The sequence below is a fragment of the Euleptes europaea genome, chromosome 2 (genome assembly GCF_029931775.1).
Source record: "Euleptes europaea isolate rEulEur1 chromosome 2, rEulEur1.hap1, whole genome shotgun sequence".
Classification (NCBI taxonomy): domain Eukaryota; kingdom Metazoa; phylum Chordata; class Lepidosauria; order Squamata; family Sphaerodactylidae; genus Euleptes; species Euleptes europaea.
The window spans coordinates 17,101,672-17,124,732 of NC_079313.1; the positions used below are offsets into that span (position 1 = coordinate 17,101,672).

General features: G+C 46.9%; 1 protein-coding gene across 1 annotated transcript; it reads right to left on the reverse strand.

Moving 5' to 3' along the window:
• Nucleotides 1–8,721: 8,721 nt before the first annotated feature.
• FASLG (Fas ligand) lies at nt 8,722–19,880 on the reverse strand. Its single transcript, XM_056844687.1, is given in 8 exon segments — nt 8,722–9,116; nt 12,872–12,925; nt 15,123–15,168; nt 15,380–15,698; nt 15,700–15,827; nt 15,830–15,904; nt 18,272–18,324; nt 19,853–19,880. Coding segments are annotated over 8 exon segments (1,098 nt in total).
• Nucleotides 19,881–23,061: the final 3,181 nt, after the last annotated feature.

Below are 23,061 nucleotides of genomic sequence, written 5' to 3' on the forward strand. Positions count from 1 at the left end.
CTGGCGCATTTAAATCTCCTACCGTAGTTTGGCAGTAACAAGAGGCAGATTCACCAATACCCCTTATGAGAAGAGACTGCTCCTGTTCCCAAAAAACAACCTGAATTGGTAATCCACATCCTTCTGCATTGTGAATTACATTCTTTAGCAAGAGAGAAATATATAAAACCCCTCCTAAAAGACAGTCGAGCTCAAACTGATGTGAGGCTTGTACGTTACTTACTGAATGACTGTAATAATCATGTGACTTGTATTATTTTGTCTAAAAGCCTATGTGCTATATCGACTTCCTTGAATAAGTGAATGATAACCAACTGTCTGACCATCAATGGCCTTCCTTCTGTACTCTACACAGACTACTTTCCCTATGTTTTTGCTCAGGTTTCCTTCCATGACCTGCAGTCGGTTGATCCAGTGGCTTGCTTGAAAGATAGTCACTTTTTAGACTGTAATTTCTGCATCCAATTTATCACTAATTCTTGCTGTATTTGTGTCGTGTTGCAGGAAAGGAGTGAGGGCTGGAGGTTGGAAGTGTAGTCTGGGAAGTAGTCCAAGGTCATTCAAAGTTCAGAGTCCAAGATATCAACACCGGCAAGGCAGTCCAAGGTGGTGGTCAGGGTCAGTCCAAGAAGTCAAGATACCAGGAATCCAAAGTATAGCAGGGAGACAAGACTGATATACAAGGGGGTTGGTGACAAGTTGTTTGCGCAACAGCCAAGTCTACTTGATGACCTAAGTAGGCCTGGGGGAGGGATCCAGCTGTTGCTTGTTATCCCATTTCAATACATCCTGCCTGGTCAAGCTCATTAATTTTATCACTGTCAGCAGGGAGTGCTCACTGGGCCTGCAATCTAGCACTCCTTCTTCTCTCATGTAGCTGTGGCCTGAGTCTTCGTTCTGCACCTCTGTTCCAGTGGCTTTGGGGGGTTCTCTGGTGGCACTGCCTGTGGCTGAACCTCTAACACAGATGAGTCTTCTGTGCTGGGTAGCTGCAGACCTGGGGGGGCCTCATCTGCCTGAGGCTGCTCTGCCTGCTGCTGCTCCTCTCTTTCATAGCCTTCAGTTTCAAGGTCTTCCTCATCTGAGGAAGCTTCAGCAGGCTGACCCATGACAATTTGCCTCCTCCTGTACCACTTGCCATTCTAGCCCCCAGCCCTGGATCACTTCCTCTGTTGGTTGAGATAATTCATGACTTTGTGCAGCTCAATGCCTCTGAAGGAGAACAAAACGGTTGGCTGATTTTGTCCATTATAAATTTATCTTTGCCTTCTCATCTGAGATATGTCTGGCTAAGCACACCTGCTTCACAACCTTTCTAGGTGTGGAAGGATCGGGGCTCCTCCCGGTTACACCCCCGGTCCTCCCTTCTCGCACCCCTCGCAGGAAAGGGGCTTCCTCGGCCTCAGACCACTCCGTCGGGGACTCTGAGCTGTCTTCCCCTCCGGAATCCGCCAGCGTTCTGAGCTTTCCTCAGCCCAGCCGCGGCTTCCTCATTGGCCTCCGCCCGCCTCCTATTTAGGGGCCTGTCTCCCGGCCGAACCCCGCCCCCGAGCCCATAAGGGTGAGTCATCCGGGCCCGCCTCCCGGCCGAACACCGTTCCTTGGCCGCCGGGCCGGCCCCGCCCTCTCCCGGCTCGTGCCCGGCCGCCGCTCAGCTGTCTTTTGGGCGAGCCCGGCCCTGTCGGCTCCCCGGCTTGCCCGCCGCAGTCTCCGCGGTCACCCAGCTCTGCCCGATCACCTCCGCCGGCCTCTCCCCTGGTCTGTCTTCCTGAGGGGACAGGAGGGGAATCAGGTAAGCCCGCGTTGCTTCCCTCGAGCCGCCTCCCTTCCCTGGCCCCGATAACCCCCTTTCCGTTGCCCCTCGCGCCGCTTGGGTCGGTGCCGCCGCCTAAAGAGGGGGGCCAGGCGGCCGCATCAAGTCTTGCGACTCCAGCCTGGGGCCCCGTCGCGGGACACAAGGAATCCAGGATAGTCCTGGGTGAAAACTCTTAAATGAGCAGGCAGTCATATAATTAAAATGGGTTTTATTATAGAATAAAAATAGTAAAACAAGAAATATATTTTAAGCAATGAACATATGCACACAAAACATACAAGAGCTGACTAAGAGAAAAGGGAGGTAGTTGGGTAGGGTTTCAGGGATGGGTAATAGTTACCAGTCTTGAAGGGACGTTCAGGGAAAGCAGCGTTGAAGAGGAAAACAACCAGTTTTTTCAGGAGCAAAAGGAAAAGTCCACACGCAAGTGGGGTGCTTACACGGATCCATAACACACACACACTATAAATGGCCAAAGGACCATTTATACCTCAAAATGGGTCATGAAGCAGTATGAGGTAAGCTGGCAGGAAAGCCAGAGGCAAAGAATTGATTGCTTTTCCAGGGTTCCAACTAAAATATAGGAGACGCTTGATGAGTCGTCAGGACCCAAAAAATGCCTAGACTATTCTCCTTAATACTGATTGATTGCTGGGATGGGTGCAGATAAGGTAAGTAATGGCCTGCTCAGAGCACTGATTAAATCACCTTAGGGTGACACAATGGAGACTGTCCAGCCAGGCACACCTTAGGGCCAGGGGAACAGTTCAGTGGCCAACTGCCTTCCTGCCCAGCCTTGACACACAAGATGGATCCCAAAACTCTCTGAGAGGCAACTATTTTGTGGCGAGCGATGTCTTGCTTTGATGCCAGTCTTTGGCCCCTGTGCCTTCATGGCACCTCTTAGCAGGAGGAGGGATCCAATTGCTTACAACCCTTCCTCTCTGCCCTCCCTCAATACATATTCGTGGTTCACACTTTATCTTTCATGACTGCAACTTCCTCCTCTGCAGCATAAACTCATTGTCTGTGCTTCAAAGCCTTCCAGGGCTCTGCTCTAGGGTTTCCAGCTCTGGGTTGGGAAATACCTGGGGATTTTGGGGGTGGAGCCTGAGGAGGGTGGGTTTTGGGGAGAGGAGGGACTTCAATGGGGTATAGTGTCATACAGTGCACTTTCCAAAACAGCCATTCCCTCCAGGGGAACTGATCTTGGTCATCTGGAGATCAATTGAAATTGTGGGAGATCTTCAGGGGCCACCCAGAGGTTGGCAACCCTACTCTGTTCTCATATCCCAATATGTCCCTCCCTGCCTTTTCTCCTCCAGCTCTACTCAACTTTCCAGCACTTTCTACTGCTCCTTTTCACACCTCAGCTGCCACTTTCCTTGTCTTATTCTGATAAGTTAGCCTTATTTAGTTCTTAACAGATGATCCTTTCTCCACCAGATCTTACAAGCAAGGTCTACTAACCTGCATGCTGTGTGACTCTGATATTTGGGTAAGGTACTTTTCTGAGTGGGGATGTGGGATGGTACGGTATAGCCCAATCTTGTCAGATCTTGGAAACTAAGAAGGACCAGTACTTGGAAGGGAGACCACCAAGGCAGACTCTGCAGAGGAAAGCAATGGCCAACCACCTCTGTTTCTCACTTGCCTTGAAAGCTCCTTGCTGGGGTCACCATGAGTCAGTTGTGATTGGACAGAACATACATACATACATACATACATACATACATACATACATACGTGTGTGTGTGTGTGTAAAGTGCCATCAAGTCGCAGCTGACTTATGGCGACCCCTTTTGGGGTTTTCATGGCAAGAGACTAACAGAGGTGGTTGCCAGTGCCTTCCTCTGTATAATAACCCTGGACTTCCCTGGTGGTCTCCAATCCAAATACTAAACAGGGCCGACCCTGCTTAGCTTCTGAGATCTGATGAGATCAGGCTAGCTTGGGCCATCCAGGTCAGGGCACATACATACATACATACATACATACATACATACATACATACATACATACATACTTCTCTGAGTTGTCTAACAAGTCAAAACTAGGACAGAACTATTTAATCTAGGCCAATAGTTTAACCATCTCATATTCCTGGCAGTCAGCATTACAGTGAAGAATGCACCTTGGCCTTGGCCTTTCTGGGGTAGGCTAGCAAGAGGGTCTTTATTTCCCATTTGAGCTTAATGCTGTTAAACCACAAAGACCCATCCAGTCAGATACAGATGATTCTGCAGAGCTGCATCAGCAGATGAAGCATTCTGCAACTGAAGCCAAGTTCTCCTGACTGTGAGGCCCCCCCGCTTATCAAGAAACCACGTTTGGTTTTCCATCCCCTCAGCTAAAGCTGAGCACGACAGGGTTTTGTTGTTTTTCAAAAAAAGTTGTGGTCACAAACGGGTCCATCTCTGCTTCTCTTTCAAGAGAAATACATTTCCTAGAAACAAAGAGCAGGCAGCTTGCACATGGGGGACACTTGCTGCCCGTTTGTGGGCCAAGGCTGTCATGCTCACTGGGCTGACTTGTCCATCCTTTCCCATTTATCAAACCAAATCAAAGAAAGCCAGCATGGTGTAGAGAACCAGCGTGGTGTAGTGGTTAAGAGCGGTGGTTTGGAGCGGTGGACTCTGATCTGGAGAACCGGGTTTGATTCCCCACTCCTCCACATGAACGGCGGTGGCTAATCTGGAGAACCAGGTTGGTTTCCCAACTCCTCCACATGAAGCCAACTGGGTGACCTTGGGCTAGTCACAGTTCTCTCAGCCCCACCTGCCTCACAGGGTGTCTGTTGTGGGAAGGGGAGGGGAAGGTGATTGTAAGCCATTTTGAGTCTCCCTTAAGTGGTAGAGAAAGTTGGCATATATAAACCAAAGCTTTTTCTTCTTCTTCATTATCAAGTGTGAGGAGTTAAGAGGTGCGTCAGTCTCACTCGAGGGAAAACAGAAGATTTTCATGGCTGGTCTGTTTATTGTTGTGGAGGAAATTGCCATCAAGCTGCAGCTGATTTATGGTGACCCCATAGGGTATGCAAGAGCCCCGTGGTGCAGAGCGGTAAGCTGCAGTACTGCAGTCAAAAGCTCTGCTCATGACCTGAGTTCGATCCTGATGGAAGTCGGTTTCAGGTAGCTGGCTCAAGCTTGACTCAGCCTTCCATCCTCCCGAGGTTGGTCAAATGAGTACCCAGCTTGCTGAGGGTAAAGTGTAGATGACCGGGGAAGGCAACGGCAAACCACCCCGTAAACATAGCCTGCCTAGTAAACATCAGGATGTGACATCACTCCATGGGTCAGTAATGACCCGGTGCTTGCACAGGGGACTACCTTTACCATAGGGGTTTCAAGGAAAGCAATCAACCGAGGTGGTTTTTGCCATTGCCTGACTCTGTGTAGCAACCATGGACTTCGTTGGTGGTCTCCCATCCAACGTTTGCCATTGCCTGCCTCTGCATAGCAACCCTGGACTTGCTCGGTGGTCTCCTGTCCAAGTACTAACCAGGGCCGATCCTGCTTAACTTCTGACATCTGATGAGACTGGGCTAGCCTGGACCATCCAGGTCAGGGCTTCCCATCTTATGGTGATGTAAAGTGCTGTCAAGTTGCAGTTGATTTGCGGCAACCATGTACGGTTTTTAAGGCAACAGACAAACAGAGGTGGCCTGACCCTGGACTTCCTTGCTGGTCTCTATGGTTGCCAACCTCCAGGTACTAGCTGGAGATCTCCTGCTATTACAACATCTCCAGCCGATAGAGATCAGTTCGCCTGGAGAAAATGGCTGCTTTGGCAATTGGACTTTATGGCATTGAAGTCCCTCCCCAAACCCCGTCCTCCTCAGGCTCCGCCCCAAAACCCTTCCGCCGGTGGCAAAGAGGGACCTGGCAACCCTAGTGGTCTCCCTTCCAAGTACCAATCAGGGCCAACCCTGCTTAACTTCTGAGATTGGGCTAGCTTGGCCCTCTCTATTCTAGCCAGCCAATTTTACCTAACTCAATCTTCATTGGGTCCAGATCTACCCCCTGTTCACCCAATGTGCCTGACAGGAACAAATCTCAATTTACAAAAGAGTTGCTTTGTTTTCTCGCTCATCTCAATCCTGCAGTGATGGAGAGGTGGGGGAAGTTTGTCTCTTTACAGGGCAGTGATTCCCAACCCATTTTTCTGGACTCACTAATTATTTCCGGGGCATCACGACATTCTCAAAATATTCTCAAAACAAATGAATTTTAATTCACTTTAATTTTAAAAAAGAATAAATTGCCAGTCGGATTTTTCTGGGCACCTTTTAAATGCCTGGCCTCAAACTTCTCTGCCTATGTCTCTTCCCCCTTAAAAAAAAAAAAAGTACCATTGTGTATCGGCTCAACACCTCAACAGCTGCTTTTAGCGCCTCTCATACTGTATGCACAGTGCATAAAGTGGAACTCCCCTTGGAGATATGCAGACAGAACACCACCACAGGTGTAGGCATGATGGTATGTTGGTTTAATCCCACATACGGGGCTGGGGGAAAGCACAATCACCTTTCGAGGGGCGACTAGCTGCAACCATTGCTATTGCTGGCAAAACTTTCATGACACCTTTTGGTTTGGCAGATCACGACCCCTCCATGGAGCAGCAGCAGCGGAAAGTCCAGACAGAGTCGCAGCACACTCCCTACAAGGTCTAGCACTGGCCCAGTGACCCTGCTACTGGAAGAACCCCCCCACCGTACCATTCTCAGAGCTGTCACTCACACGCTGTCTGTTGCTACCGCTGAACGTTGCTCCTTATTCTCCGTGGCTCCCTATTTTCCTTTTGGTCATCCCTTCAACAGGGTAGACCCCATTCACAGGAGGAGGAGGAGGAGGAGGAAGAAGCAGCAGCAGCGTTGGTTTTAATGTGTTGATTTTCTCTACCTTTTAAGGAGAATCAAACCGGTTTACAATCTCCTTCCCTTTCTCTCCCCACAACAGACACCTTGTGAGGTAGGCAAGGCTGAGAGAGCTCAAAGAGAACTGTGACTAGCCCAAGGCCACCCAGCGAGCTTCATGTGGAGGAGTGGGGAAACCAACCTGGTTCACCAGATTAGAGTCCGCCACTCATGTGGAGGAGTGGGGAATCAAACCCGGTTCTCCAGATCAGTGCCCACTTGAAGCCTGCTGATTCTCCTTAAAAAGGTAGAGAAAGTTGGCCTATAAAAACCAAGTCTTCTTCTGCTTCCTGCTCCTCTCTTGACTCCACACTAGCCCTTGCCCCTGAGGGTCCCACTTGCCTCAAAGTCTATTACATACATGAGAGGGAGAACTTTCCAGCCAAGTGGACAGTTCTTCATTAACCCCTTTAAAACTTCCCTCTCATCTGTGGGGGGGAGTTACTAGAATTAGATGGTCTCCGCTTTGGTTGGGGGAATTTGCACGGAGACTGAGCTTTGTGAGAGATTGGGTAACCATGATCTTTGCAGCCTTTGTATACAGGGATAAGCCCTTATGGAAAACTCCCAATAAAGAAGCAGATTTGTTCCAAATGAAATGGAGTTTTATTACAAATGATTTCAAGCGCACAAAAATAGCACAAACGCACACAATTCATACAAGAGCTCAGAAGTAAAAGGGTGGAGGGGTTGGATTCTAGAGTTAAGGTTCAGGTGATAATCACTGATCTTGAAGAGCGACGTCCAATGAAAGCAGCCGCGCAAAACAAACCAGCATTTGTGGGAGCAAAAGAGAGTAACCCTACACCAAATCAGGGGGTGAGTGTTACATCCAAGACACACACACACACTATGAATGCCACAAGGGCTAAACTTTATACCCAGAAATGGGTCCTGGGGCAATAAGAGGTAACTGGTAGTGAAAAGCTTTTCCAGGGACAAACAACTTGATTGCTCCTCTGGTAGCCCTGACAATAGGATGTGATTGGGTATGAGGTCATGTCAGGAAACTACAGAATACCTGTGATAACTTGAAAGTCAGCATGGTGTAGTGGTTAAGAGTGGTGGTTGGAGCAGTGGTTGGAGCAGGGTTGGTTTCCCCACTCCGACACATGAAGCCAGCTGGGTGACCTTGAGCTAGTCACAGCTCTCTTAGAGCTCTCTCAGCCCTACCTACCTCACAGGGTGTCTGTTGTGAGGAGAGGAAGGGAAGGTGATTGTAAGCTGGTTTGATTCTCCCTTAAGTGGTAGAGAAACTCAGCCTATAAAAACCAACTCTTCTTCTTGACCGGTCATTGCTAGGTTATAAATATTGGAGAGGAGGGGAGGAGAGGAACACATCATAGGACTACAAGAATTTGGCTATGAAGAGCCATGAATGGTAGGGAAGCACAGGTTGCTGGACTGGTTCAAGAAGCAAAGCTGAAGGGAGAGCAATTTAAAAACCCCTCCCCCACCACTTTATTTATTTAGACATTTCTTTCCCTCAACTCTTAGGCGTCCAGAAAGCAGCTTACAATAAACACCATTAAAAACAAAAAACATAATAATCTCAGTTATTTTTTTTAATCTGATTTCAACTAACCCAATAATAAAAGTTAAAACAGTTAGGCTGTCATAAATAGAATGAAGTCAGCAGTATAAATTATGAGTAAAATCAGGAACTGGGGAGGACAGGACAGGACTCAACTAAAAACCTGGGGAACGGGTTCTTTTCACCCAGGGCCTCCATCCCCAAACTCTCCAGGTATTTCCCAACCTGGAGCTGGCAACCCTACTCCCTGTGCATGGCGAATCATTCATCATGCGAGGTTGTTTGGCCAGTTTCACCCTGCGAAGGCAAATCTCAGATCCGCTTTGACGGTTTCTGTATCAGATGTTCCGGTGGTCCCTGCTGGACTTCCTGCAGAAGTAGCCATTGCCAGTCTAGCTTATCCTACATTCATGACTCTCAGCACTTCCACATTGCCCGCGTGACGACGGCTAATTTCTAAAGCATATATAAGCCAAAGAAAGTTTTTGATTCCTCGTAATTCACCAGGCTGGGGTGAGAGACATTCACATACAGGCTGTCCTGCCTGGAAAGGTTGAACAAGGCGCCCAGGTAGCTGCCGCTGCTCCACATGAGCGTGGTCCGGCAATAGTTCATTTTCCTGTCCCACATCAGCACCTGGGAACCAGAGTAAACCGGGTTTCGTTTGAAGACCATGTGGTCAAGGGGCTGGTTGGTGCAGAGCTGACCTCGGAAGAACACTCTCGCGTACACGAAGTAGAGGCCGGCTTCTTCAATCACCAGCCCCCTGTTTTCGTATCGGACCCCAGAGACAAAAGCGTGTCCGTAGGTATTGTCCCATTCGAGCAGCAGAGATTTCTGGATGGCTTTACCTGGGAAGAGTAAATGCCACTGTGAAAATAATCTGACCAAACCGAGCTTCGATTCATGAAAGATAATACATGAAAGATAATTAGGGGAGGGGCTGTGGCTCAGTGGTAGAGCATCTGCTTGGCATGCAGAAGGTCCCAGGTTCAATCCCCGGCATCTCCAGTTAAAGGGACCATGCAAGTAGGTGATGTGAAAGACCTCCGCCTGAGACCCTGGAGAGCTGCTGCTAGTCTCAGTAGACAGTACTGACTTTGATGGACCAAGGGTCTGATTCAGTAGAAGGCAGCTTCATGTACACCATGCCTACTACCCCCTGCCTATCACACCTAATCCAATCATGCCTGCTAATGTCATTTACTTGTTTTTTTACACACATTGCCATTGTGTGTCTAATTCACACGTCTCTACTTAAGAATAGATGGAATGACATTCTAGCTGTATCTGAAGAAGTGAGCTGTGGCTCAGGAAAGCTCATACCCTGCCATAAATTTTGTTAGTCTTTAAGGTACTACTGGACTCCTGCTCTTTTTTACTGCTAGTGACCGACTGACACAGCTACCCATCGTGATCTATCTCCATGGAAACTTTGTTGGCCTTTAAGATGTTACTGGATTCGAATTGTGTTCTGCTACTCCAGACTAACACAACTATCCACCGGAACCTGTGAAAATAAACTTCAGAAAGGAGTTTGTTCAAACCCTACTGTATTTCAAGAGGTCTGAATATTTCCAGGGCAACAGATTTTTTTAAAAAAATCTAATCTGTGAAATACCAAAGGTTGCCAATATCATTTGCTGGTTCCCTCTTGGCAGTGAGCCCACCCAGATGGTTGCAGCTGAACTGAGGAACATAAGAACCATCCTGAAGGACCAGATCCATGGTCCATCTAGTCCAGCATCCTTTTTCACACATTGGCCAATGAGTAGCTCTGGAGAACAAACAGGCTACAGAGGCCGAGGCATCCCCCTGATGTTGCCTCCAAGAACTGGTATTCAGAGGCTGACCGGCTGTTGAGATGCAGGGACCCTTTGCTCACCATGGCTATTAGCCATTATTGGACCTCTCCTCTCCACAAATATGTCTAAACCCCTCTTAAAGCCATCTATGCCATTCTCTCCAGGGAAACTAACCTCGGTTACCTGGAGATCAATTGTAATCTCCTGCCACCACCTGGAGGTTGTTGTACAAAGCCAGTATAGGAAGAATGTGTCACTTATTAACAAAATGACACATTCTTCCTATACTGACTTTGTACAGCATTATTAGGTACAGAGGTGTGATTTTTGCTTCAATATTATTTACCACCTGGAGGTTGGCAACTCTATTTTAGATAGCTAGCTAGAATGCTCATTCCTTCTTTCCTATCATAGTATCGTGTTCTTTGACAAGGGTTGCAAATGAGTTGGGAAATTCCGGAGGCACCCTCCTAGGGTATGGCTCCACAGCTGCTGAGGCATGTGTCCATGGAAGTGGCTACAAAAGGCCTTAGATCCAGATTTGACAAAGGACCTTACTTGGTTTTGCTCCCAACCAGCGCAATTTCGAGGCTTCAACCACAGCTTGAAACCTCTCTAGGAATCCACATGGCTTCATTTTAATGCTTGACTTGAAATCAAAGCACTGTCCTGCGGCAACAGAGCCTCTGCTCCTGTTGTGACATCCTGACAGCCCTACACTACCCTGGTACACCAGGCACGGGGTTCATGACTGGAGCAAGTGTGCATGGATGAAACACTGTTGTATAGCCAGAGACAAAATGGCTCTCCTGGCATCCATCTTGCGTGCCAAGCTATAGAGCCGACTGGGCAGATGTCCTCCAGGCTTGTTTACCTGTTTCCCCTTGGGAGGACATCTGGTGTAACTTGGAAACAAAAGGACAAAAGACAGACTTCTTCAGCATTTGTTTAGCTCTCTCCTGCTACAAATAAGGCACACCTCCATAATCTCATCAGAGATGGAACTCCATTCAGAGAAATGGGATGGACACAAATAAACCCATCAAGTTGCTAGCCAAACCCTCTGACTCCCCTAGCAGATAGTTTCCCAGACCTCGCCATCTAAAAATCTATTGCCAGGGCTCAGGGGTACTTAGCCCAAAGTACCTAGGCATTGTTTCTGATCTACCTCCCCTCCTGTTCTTTTCTCCCTCTTACTCCTAAACTCATCAAGAGCAATCAGACCTTTTGTCCGCTGGCAATGACAGGCTATTACCAGACATTGCCAGGTGCAGTGAAACCACACCTCCAACTCCTTTTTGGGATATAAATATGTCCCTGTTTGCCATGGCAAATTGCTAGCATTCTCCCTTGGATCCCAAAACGTGACCCCTGTACATGTATGTACAGTTTTCCTTTGTTTTCCTTACGAGAAAGGCTGGTCATTACTTGCTCCATGCAACTGCATCTATCTGGACCTTGCTCATGGGATCGGTAAATATACTTCCCCCTGGGAACCTCTAATCCTTGGGTCCACCCCCTCCTACCTTTATTTCCTTAGTTCTGTATGTATCGGGATTTGTGTGTTTTTCTGTGAATGTGCATCGAATTTGATAATTTTCAATACAACCCTTAAAATTTGTCAGAGCTTCTTCATTGGGAACATTTTCCACTGATGTCCTCATCCACGTAAAATTTGGTTCAAAGATTCCCCCTTGCCAACATCTTGCAAAGCTCTACCAGTCTCCTAGCTAACTTCCCCCAATAAAAGGAGACCCCTCCATTTGGCGTAACACGACGTTTTCCTGTTAAGCAAAGTGTAAAAGTGAGAGATTCTGGATTTCTAGACAGGCTTTTTGTTCTAAGAATGACTACATTCTCTTCCTTCGGTGTGTGTGTTTGCCTTTCATCGAATCTTTTTCCAGAGGCCCAAGGTGACTCCCCAAAAGCCCTGTACGGACCCAGCTGGAAGTGATGGGCAGAAGACAGCTGCAGAGGAACAGCAGAGCGAGGATGGGGGTGGGGTGAGAGCTGCTCCCTCCCTTTCTGCCACATGTTCAGAGGAAACAGCAAAGCATTGGCCTTTTCTACATACCCACATCAAGCCAGTCCTAGGGTTGCCAACCTCTAGGTATTGGAAAAAAGTAACGTGGCAGGCAGCCAACTGCGTAGTAGGCACACAAAAAAATACACTACCTCCAGGAAATAGCTGGAGATCTCCTGCTATTACAACTGATCTCCAGCTGATAGAGATCAGTTCACCTGGAGAAAATGGCCACTTTGACAATTGGACTCTATGGCACTGAAGTCCCTAGAATCATAAAGTTGGAAGGGACCACCAGGGGCATCTTGTCCAACCCCCTGCACAATGCAGGAAATTCACAACTACCTCCCCCCCACACCCCCAGTGACCCCTACTCCATGCCCAGAAGATGGCCAAGTTGCCCTCCCTCTCATGATCTGCCTAAGGTCATAGAAGTAGTCCACTGTGAACTAAGGTCATAGAATCAGCTTTGCTGATAGATGGCCATCTAGCCTCTTCTTTAAAAACCTCCAGGGAAGGAGAGCTCACCACCTCCCGAGGAAGCCTGTTCTCCTGAGGAACCGCTCTGTTAGAAAATTCTCCCTAATGTCTAGACTGAAACTCTTTTGATTTAATTCTGACCCCGCCCTCCTCAGGCTCTGCTCCCAAAACCTCCCACCAATGGTGAAGAGTGACCTGGCAACCCTAGCCAGTCCCCGCAATATTTCCCCCCATCTCCATCCTCTTTCTTATGCCATCTCTGATCCCAGGATGATTTGGCATCTCTTCTGCTACACACCTGTTAAGTGTGCGCTCCTCTTGACCATCTTTTCTGTTGTTCTGTACAGGAGACCTGTTGTTCTGTTCGGGAGACCTACATTGTAGTAAAGAAGGGGTGGTGGCATTAGAGATAATTCAGTTACACATTCCAAGCTGACTCTGTCAGTAGGGTTACCAGGTCCCTCTTCGCTATCGGCAGGAGATTTTGGGGGTGGATCCTAAGGAGGGCGGGGTTTGGGAGGGGAGGGACTTAAATGTCATAGAGTCCAATTGCCAAAGCGGCCATTTTCTCCAGGTGAACTGATCTCTATCAGCTGGAGATCAGTTGTAATAGCAGGAGGTCTTCTGCTATTACCTGGAGGTTGGCAACCTTATCTGCCAGGGATTGGACTATAGAACTGGCTGCAGTCCATCTTAGAAGAAAGGTTTGAAATAGTGGTGGAAATAAACTGAAAGCATAAGGGTGGGACATGAACGAGCCCACTTTGGGTGGATCCTAGATATTACTGACAGATGCCTGTGACATCTGTTAATTGAAGTTTTTTACTTGGTCATAATATGTCAGATTGCATATCCTTGTGAAAAAGCGGCTGTGACTTGGATGGACCAGGCTAGCTCAATCTCAGATCTTAGAAGCAAGGAACTCCAGGTTGCAACATAGAGACAGGCAATGGGAAACCATCTCTGTTTGTCTCTTGACTTGAAAAGCCTACAGGGTCGAAATTAAGTACCTAGAAGGTCAAGCAAATAAACAACAACTAACAAGGCCAAAAATATAATTAAAAGCTAAACCATTAAAAAGTTGTCTAAGTACACCTAAGTTGAATGCAAGTTAAAACCAAATAATGCTAATGACTCCTAAATGGCCTTCCAAGAAACCTTCCAAACACATATATTAAAATAACACCATTGGCATGATATACAATTAGACATACCATCATACGCAAACCGTAGACATACAATCACAAAGTCCATATGTGTTTTAGACCATATGGTCTAAAAGAAACTAGCACAACAGACTGCAAATTATGTATCAAATTTCTACAAATCTTTGGGGCTTTGGGGCCTAATACTAGCAAGGTCTCAATAAATATAGAACTGCAAAGCTTGTCTGTTAAAGGCATCCTTACAAATGAAACTTACACCCTATCTTTAACAAAATGCCCAAATCCCACAGGCACAACGTGATATGAAAGTCTAGAGTGATTATTATGTCGATATAACATCTGCCAGAGAGGAAAAGAAATTATAATCTAGCTAATTATCGTGGGCAAAGATTTTTTTTTAAATTGGTGCTGATACCAAGAGATTAAATCTTTTCTCAGCCCCTTGCATTTCTGCAAAAAATTGCACAAGATTAGGGCTTCAATTAAGAGGAGACAGAAAGAGAAAAGTAGAAGTTTAAAGTATTATCATTGTTGTTGATTAAGCTGGACAATGAAGAAAGCTGACAGGAAGACAATAGACTCCTTTGAAGTGTGGTGTTGGAGGAGAGTGTTACGGATACCCTGGACCGCCAAAAAACACTCAACACAAATCAGTGGGTTCTAGATCAAATCAAGCCTGAACTGACCCTAGAAGCTAAAATGACTAAACTGAGGCTGTCGTATTTTGGTCACATTATGAGAAGGCAAGAGTCACTAGAAAAGACAGTCATGCTAGGAAAAGTTGAGGGCAGCAGGAAAAGAGGAAGACCCAACAAGAGATGGATTGACTCCATAAAGGAAGCCACAGCCCTCAGTTTGCAAGGCCTGAGCAAGGCTGTCAAAGATAGGACATTTTGGAGGACATTGATTCATAGGGTCGCCATGAGTCGGAAGCTACTTGACAGCACTTAACACACACACACACAAGCATTGCCTAACAGTTAGGGTTGCCAGCTCCCTCTTTGCCACCAGCAGGAGGTTTTGGGGGTGGAGTCTGAGGAGGGCGGGGTTTGGGGAGGGGACGGACTTCAATGCCATAGAGTCCAATTGCCAAAGCGGCCATTTTCTCCAGGGGAACTGATCTCTATCGGCTGGAGATCAGTTGAAACAGCAGGAGATCTCCTGCTACTACCTGGAGGTTGGCAACCCTACTAACAGTTAGATCTGGCTGTTCATTTGGGATTTCACTCAACAGATGGTCCATGATCTTGGTTCTGTTAGTCAGAGGTCAGGAGGACCAGAAGTCTGGGAAACCTACTATTTCGAGGGGCGGGGGGATGAAGCAGCACATTTGCATTCGGTAGAATTCCAGCATGCCCCCTTCCCCAGACAAGAACTTCTCACCTTTGAGCATCTCTGGAGGTTGAGGCATGTGTCCATTCCGGGAAAGCTGTTGAGGTAAGAGGCATACATTCACGTGTGGGAAAACACAGCATCACCCCCATGCCATTTTTAATGAAAGCCCTTGTCTTCAAGAGATGCAAATTCAGGAAGGCTTCAGGGGCTCTGGATACTCTGACCCCCCCCCCTCCCCCAGACGAGGATGCATCCAAAGGACCTCCTGCTGGACTTTCCAGCGCCTGTATTAAGGGAACAGTTACCTCCAACTCCTTCTGCAGACGGAAGATCTGAAACATTGCTAGGCCAACCCCCGCGAGGGCCAACAAGACCAGCAGAAAAACCACCAGGAAACAGAGGCATGTGCCATCCTTAGAATGCAGTCTCTGCCTGTTCCTCTCTGGCCCAAGCCAAGGGGGGCAAGTCTCTCGACGGGGCCCAGCCCCAGAGGGGTACAATCCCAGTGGGGCACAGTTGGGGCTCAAAACTGCACTGTTGTTTGTCCAGAAGACCTGGGAGTAAGGAGGCGGAGGATTTTGCTGCATGGCAGGAAAACACCAACCGGTCCCGGGAGTCTCTCGACACTCTGCTGCTGGGCTCGGCCGAGACGCTGCGTTCGAGCAGCGTTCGCTCCTTGTGCTGCGTCCCCCACACTGCACCTGCACCCACCGCTATAAAGTGTTTCTGGTTGACAGCAGAAAACCTCAGAGAACTTCCACCCACTGCTCTGATGCAAGATAACTTAGCCCAGCCTGCACAGAGCAGCCCGAACGAGGCTCATGAGAAGTCTTACAAGTGGAATGGAAAAATTATCCAAGCAAGCCTAGGCGGAGAGAGCCAAGTGTTGCCAACTGAGCAAAGACGCTGAATGGCGTATGGACTGAAGGGGCTTCTCTTTCTCTCACCAGAGTCAAGCTTTGTTTTCTGGTTTCCCACCTTGAAGCTGGAAAGTCTGTTCTAAACCCTGTTAGCCTAGTACTTCTATCTGGCTGCTGCTCCAAAATATTGTTCGAGACTCGTTTAAATGGCTCTTCTAGCCCTTTCCCACTCTCATGTTTTTAACAATTGCTTCTCTTCCAGAAGCCTCCTGTCCAATTCCTTGCTTCACCCCTCTGTTCTCTCCTCCACTGTGTGGGTGTGGAAGGATGTGGATTATTATAGGAGTGGCACCCCTAAACCTACTAAGAACCCTCTAAATACATCTTTTGCTTTTTTCTCTTGCTTCTTAGTATATACTAAAATATGACGTTGTCTTCTACTGAATGCGACCCTTAATCTATCGAAGTCAGTACAGTGGCCCTCCAGGGTCTTTGACCTGTTATCTTATCCTTTTAACTCAGGGGTGGGGAACCTTTTTTCCGCCAAGGGCCAGGATATTTATAACATCATTCGCAGGCCATACAACATTGTCAACTTAAAAATTAGCCAACCAAGCCCCAAGCAGGCAGTTGCCCCAATGACCCCCCCCCCCCCCGGGCGTGGGTACGCAGGCAGGCATCCAACCGGTGGCACACTCACCCACCTGGTGGCACAGGATGGTCCGTTGCACCAGCCGGACACCCCCCCACGCATTCTCCCCCCTCCCCGCACATTCTGGCCCTGCCCTCTTTAACCCCTCCATTGTCACCACTTCCACACCCAGACCTCTTGTAGTACAGAAGGAATACATTTCTCCACGGCCCGGGTGGGAAAGGATTAGCACAGTTTCTTGGGCGGTCCTAGCAACTCCATAGCTAACAACTCTTCTGCAAGGGGAAAAAGGGTTCCTTTTCTCAGCAAAACACACTCACATCCGGGAGGGGGCGGATCGCCAGTCTTAGATCCTTTTGAGCTAGAGATCTGCCAGGACCCACAAAGGGACAGACAAAATGATTTTGCAGGCCTTAAACGGCCCCTGGGCCTGACGTTCCCCACCCGTTTTAACTGGAGATGCCAAAAACTAAACCTGAGATTTTCTGTATGCAAAACAGAAGTTCTACCACTATGGCAGGGTTGCTTTCTAAAGTAGCAGCATCCTATGATATGCGTATGGCATTATTTTCATATTCACTTTTATTATGTTGTTTTATAATAATTCATATTATTTTGTTTTCTTCCCTCTACTGTCTTGACTCTCTGGATGCTTTTTATTTTAAACTTGGGGGGGTTAGTTTAACATTTTATATTCTATAGAATAGAGGTGTCAAACATAAGGCCTGTAGGCCGGATGCGGGTCTTATCTGGCCCGCGAGCCAGCCGAGGCAGCCACCCCCCCTCCCACTCTTGATCTGGGCTCGCGAAGTATGGCCCGGCTCGACCAAGTGACATTTGTGTCATATCCACCCCACGTAACAATTGAGTTTGATGCCCCTGCTATAGAAAAAGAGCACTTTCCCCGTTTTTCACGAAGGCTGAAGGGAGACCATAACTTTTGAGAGGTTTGAAAGTGGTTTGGAAAAGTGGTCATTTCTCTTGGAACACGTAAACACTTTTTCATTCTGAAGGTCACTGTTGGCCAAAGAACTTTTGCAGAATTTTCAAAAGATTACAGAACCTTGTACACATGATGCTGTCTTATACTGAATCAGAGCCTTGGTCCATCAAGGTCAGTGTTGTCTACTCAGACTCGCAGTGACGCCCCCAGGTCTCAGGTGGAGGTCTTTCACATTACTCGATCCTTTTCACTGGAGATGCTGGGGCTTGAACTTGGGACCTTTGGCATGCCAAGCAGATGCTTTGTCACTGAGCTACCATGCCTCCCCAATTTGTTTTAGCAGGAGGGGAAAAGAGGATGGAGCAGCAATTCTTTTGTTCAAACTTCCTCCAACTCTCTGAAAAAGCTCTCTCAAGCCAAACATGGCAGGGGGACACCTTCACTACAGAGGGATTTACCCCCCCCCCACACACACACACACAATAAGAACATAAGAAAAGCCATGGTGGATCAGACCAAGGCCCATCAAGTCCAGCAGTCTGTTCATACAGTGGCCAACCAGGGGCCTCTAGGAAGCCCACAAGCAGGGCAACTGCAGCAGCATTCTCCTGCCTGGGTTCCACAGCACCCTAATATAATAGGCATGCTCCTCTGATACTGTAGAGAATAGGGATGCATCAATGATGATGCCAACCCTCTCAAGCCAAGCAAGAAGGCTTCCTATCTGGAAACACTGATTCACCTGCCCACAGCAGCTTGTGGTCTCGCTTGTTTGCTTCAAGGGTTCCATAAGCTCTGGAACAATTTGACCATTGACATTTATTCAGTTGTTCCATACCGCTCTGCTTTGCATCTTCTCTTTACCACCAGGACTTCATGGTACTGTGTAATTGAAACCAACACACACATGGAGATGTTCCATTTCACAGCAAAAGATGATGGTTTTCAGACCCCGCTTTTCTCTACCTTTTAAGGAGTCTCAAAGTGGCTTACAATCGCCTTCCCTTCCCCTCCCCACAACAGACACCTTGTGAGGCAGGTGAGGCTGAGAGAGTTCTGACAGAACTGTGACCGGCCCAGGGTCACCCAGCAGGTTACACGTGGAGGAGTGGGGGAAATGAACCCGGTTCACCAGACTAAACTCTGCAACTCTTAACCACTATGCCACACTGGTTCCCTTTATTATTTATTACTTCTGAAGTTTTTAAAACTGACTACAAATCAGAGATGAAAAGAGACTGAAAAAATGCATAATAAAAGTGAATAAATAGTCACAGTTCTGGATGAAGTGACCTGTCCAGATGTATGGCAGGACAGAGACCATCTATATATCAGTACTGTCAGATAAGATGTTTACTATAATGCTTTAACGGAAAACAATTTGAAATTGAGCATGACTAGAGGATTATTAAACAAAATGCATGAGATAATTATGGGACTTTGACATCAGCCCTTTGGAAAAAGATGGAAGGGTATTTGGTATTTCAGAACTGACATTTTGACTTCATCATGGCAATGCATCCCACAAGGAACTTAGGAGGAAGTTTCTATATGATTCAGCAAAACAAAAATACAGACTCTTGGCCATACCAATTACTGAAGATCAGAAGGACTTTCTTACCATACATTGTTAACCTCTGAACAGATAGGAGGGCATTTATTAGCTCTTGGGTGACCCATCCCACCCAGTTAAGAGGCAGTACCAACACTAAATTGCCTTCTCAGAGGAGAGGTGGGTCCACTTCTACTCCCCAACTGAACTAGAACAAGCTGGGAACCTTAAACACAGAAATGATATAAAAGGAAATTCTCAACCTACGTAAAACTGAAACTTTGGGTCACCAAAAGGTTAAAAAACCGTCTGTGCGACCAGAGAACTGAATCCAGGTTGAGACTTTTGATGTTAGACTATTCCAGAAAGAAGAGACTGACATAGCCACTGCTCATAGTTAAATTGTGGAACTCCCTGCCCCAGGACGTGGTGATGGCTGCCAACTTGAAAGGCTTTAAGAGGGGAGTGGACATGTTCATGGAAGATCAGGTTATCCATGGCTACTAGTCAAAATTAATACTGGTCATGATGCATTCCTAGTCTCTCCAGTATCAGAGGAGCGTGCCTATTATATTAGGTGCTGTGGAACGCAGACAGCAGTCGTCTAGTTTGTGGGCTTCCTAGAGAGGCATCTGGTTGGCCACTGTGTGAACAGACTGCTGGACTTGATGGGCCTTGGTCTGATCTAGCATGGCCTTCCTTATCACATCTTCGGAGTCCTTTTCTTCTCCTGCTTGTACCTAGCATCCAGAAAGATAGTGCCACACTCACCTGAGAAGAGCAACAGGGCAAGAGCCATCTTTCCTACCAGGAGAACAAAAATTTATTGTATAGAAAATCCCCTATTTTCTTCTGAGTATAAAGGAGGTAATTCATTAACCTCTGGAATAAAAAAGCAGCGTCTAATGGTTACCAGACCTCCTCGGGTTGGTTTGCTTTGTCATCAAGTCACAGCTGACTTATGGTTACCCTTTAGGGTTTCAAGGCAAGAGACATTCAGAGGTGGTTTGCCATTGCCTGCCTCCGCATCTCAACCCTGGTACTCCTTGGAGGTCTCCCACCCAAATACTAGCAAGGGTCGCCCAGGCTTATCTTCTGCGATCTCACGAGACCAGGCTAGCCTGGGCCACCCAGTGTTGCTTATGTGTTTTAATTGAATTATTTCATAATTTTGACCATCTTTTTAATTGCTGAAATGCTGTTATGTTCTCTGCCTTGTGAACCCTGATTGGGTGGAAAGGCAACATAAAAATGTTGTACTAATAATAATTTGGGGGGGAAGAACTCCAGTGAGGGAAGTCTGTCCAAATGCAGCAAGCCCCCTCCCCCTGGAAGACATGCTTCTGAAAGGCACCATTTCTTGAAACACGAGAATCTACTCTATAGTGAGAGGTTGCAAGGAATTGTGTTGGTCCAAAGCAAACTCTGAACACAAAAGTCATGCAATAATCAATCACCAAAAACACCAAACAATGCACAATCTTTCAGTTTCTTCAGGACTCTTCACTGTGCTAGACTTTTTCTTTTCTTTTTTAAGAGGGAGAGTGAACATGTTCCAGGCCTTCATCTTAAGGGTGTTTTTTGCGTGTGGGGGGTGTAAGAATGCTGTGTAAAATGCCAAGCAGGTTTTCTCAGAGTGGGTGTCAGGTCCGACCTTTACTCTAGGAAGAAGCTACAAAAACTGCACTGACAACGGTAGCTAAATTGGGTAATATTACATAGTGGTTGGATTATGAACTGGTCTCAAATAGGAAGACGTTCTCTCTGGTGGTCTCATGGGAAGGTATGCCTCCTGTCATGAGCGTGCCCAGGCGAGTTTATAATTCCGTGATCACTTGACAGGTTCTTTGAATATGGCATATTGGAGCCAGGATCTGCCCTACCCTTACCTGCTTGATACTTGGTGGGAGTCAGCAATCTTCACATTAACACACAAGAAGCTAACATATTGAAACCAGTCCATCAAGGTCGATATTGTCTTCTCAGACAGGCAGCAACTCTCCAGGGCTCTCAAGCAGAGGTCTTTCGCATCACCTACTGCCAGGTTCTCAAACAGGAGCCTCCTTACAAGTTTCTCCAAGTGTATGACAGAGCCATGCCAAGGCAGACAATCCTATGGTGGTCTGAATGTCATTGAAGGCCTAACTTTGCATCTTGGAGCAAGTCACGATGTTAAGTAAAGGGTACAGAAATGCTCTCTAAGGTGGGCTACCGAGGAAACCAGGAACTCGGTAAAGAGCTTGTGCTGTGGTGAGATCAAAAGGGATTGCGCTGCACTGGAAACATCTGTCAGGGTAGGCAAACCACAGGTATTTCCTGCGTGCTACCCTCATAGGAACATAAAGATAAGTCTCGCATAGATCAGCAGGCAACATAAAATCCTTCCTGGAGCCGAAACAATTGTTCAGTCAGCGTCCATCTTGACCGGTTTCTTTAATGTGGTATCTTTTCAGTCTCTTCAAATCCAGGATTGCACTCATACCCCTATTTTTCTTGGGGGCCGGGAGAAAAGAGAGAATAATCCTACTTTGGGAGTTCAGGAGGGTTTTGATCATAATCAGATGAAGATTTGCTTTTCCTGCTATCTTTGTGAAGTCCTTTGGAGCCGGAGATTTCTGTTCTACCCAGTTGGGGCTCCCTGTTGCAGGACAACACCTGCCCCAAGTCTGCCCCAAAGAAACTTTGCTCAGTCTCCTGTGGGCTCTTGATTGGTTTTTCAGCTGGACTATCTATAGGGTTGGGAAATACCTGGAGATTTTGGGGGTGAAGACTGAGGAGGGAGGGGTTTGGAGAGGGGAGGGACTTCAATGCCATAGAGTCCAATGGCCAAAGTGGCCATTTTCTCCAGCGGAACTGTTCTGTTGCTTGGAGATCTATTGTAATAGCAGGAGACCTCCAGCCACCACCTGGTGGTTAATTAAATGATACGTATGCTGATTTAACACAGTTGAAAGAACCCACAGCACCAGCTCAATATTTATACAAAAATTAATAAATGGTCAAAGTCAATTTCAAGTCTCGTATTATTTCATATATAAAGGTAAATCACCGAATACATGTAAATGACAACACCACAATTTGAATGGTAAACAAACAAAACAAAACTGGTTGCTTCACCACTGAACAATCAATCAAGGGTCGTGAAATGCACTGGGTGGTAAGATATTCACCAGGTTCAAAACTGAAAGTCCAAACACAACTGTTGAAATTAACAAAAATTTCTATTCAAGGTATAAAGTTCATTCTTATATTCCAAGAAAAATCATATTCAAAGGGAAAAAGTCCAATTGCAAGTACAACAACAAAACGTTACTTCCGGATCAGTAAGCGTTTCGCAATAGTGATTGCTTCATCAGTTGTAAATGTCGTTTCCTTTCCCAAACGTGGGCTGAGAAGCGTTGATCCGGGTACAAAGACCTCTACGCGGGTACAACGACCTCTGCAACAATATGGACCAAAATAGTGCGCTAAGAACTGTACCATTCTTATACATAAAATAACATGTCAAAATGTAGTAAATTCAGTTTTAACAATTCTCAGATTTAAAAATGCCCATATGTCTTACCCAAACGGACCAGTAGACCCTCACGGTTCCTCAAGCATTTGCTATTACTGGTCCCGAATGCTAACCCTAATCGTCCTATATTCGTGTAAATGATGTCAGCTGTGTTCACAAGTTAATTAAATCAAAGATGGAAAAGCCCTTAGAGAAAACAACTTAAGTCGAATTCATTGTTGAGACCCAATGGGGTCATCGTTTTGAAGAGATGGATGAATTTCATTTCATTTCTATGAAGAATTTTTGAAACATCCTCAGAGCAGTAAGGGCGTGGTTTGTACTGCCACAGCACAAAAAATAATAAATCTTTGTCGGAATGCCCCTTCTCCAAATAGTGCCCCGTGAGCGGAGCCTCCAAAGTCTTCATCCGGATCCTCGTTCTATGCTCCCCAATACGGATCTTTAGGGATCTCAATGTTGA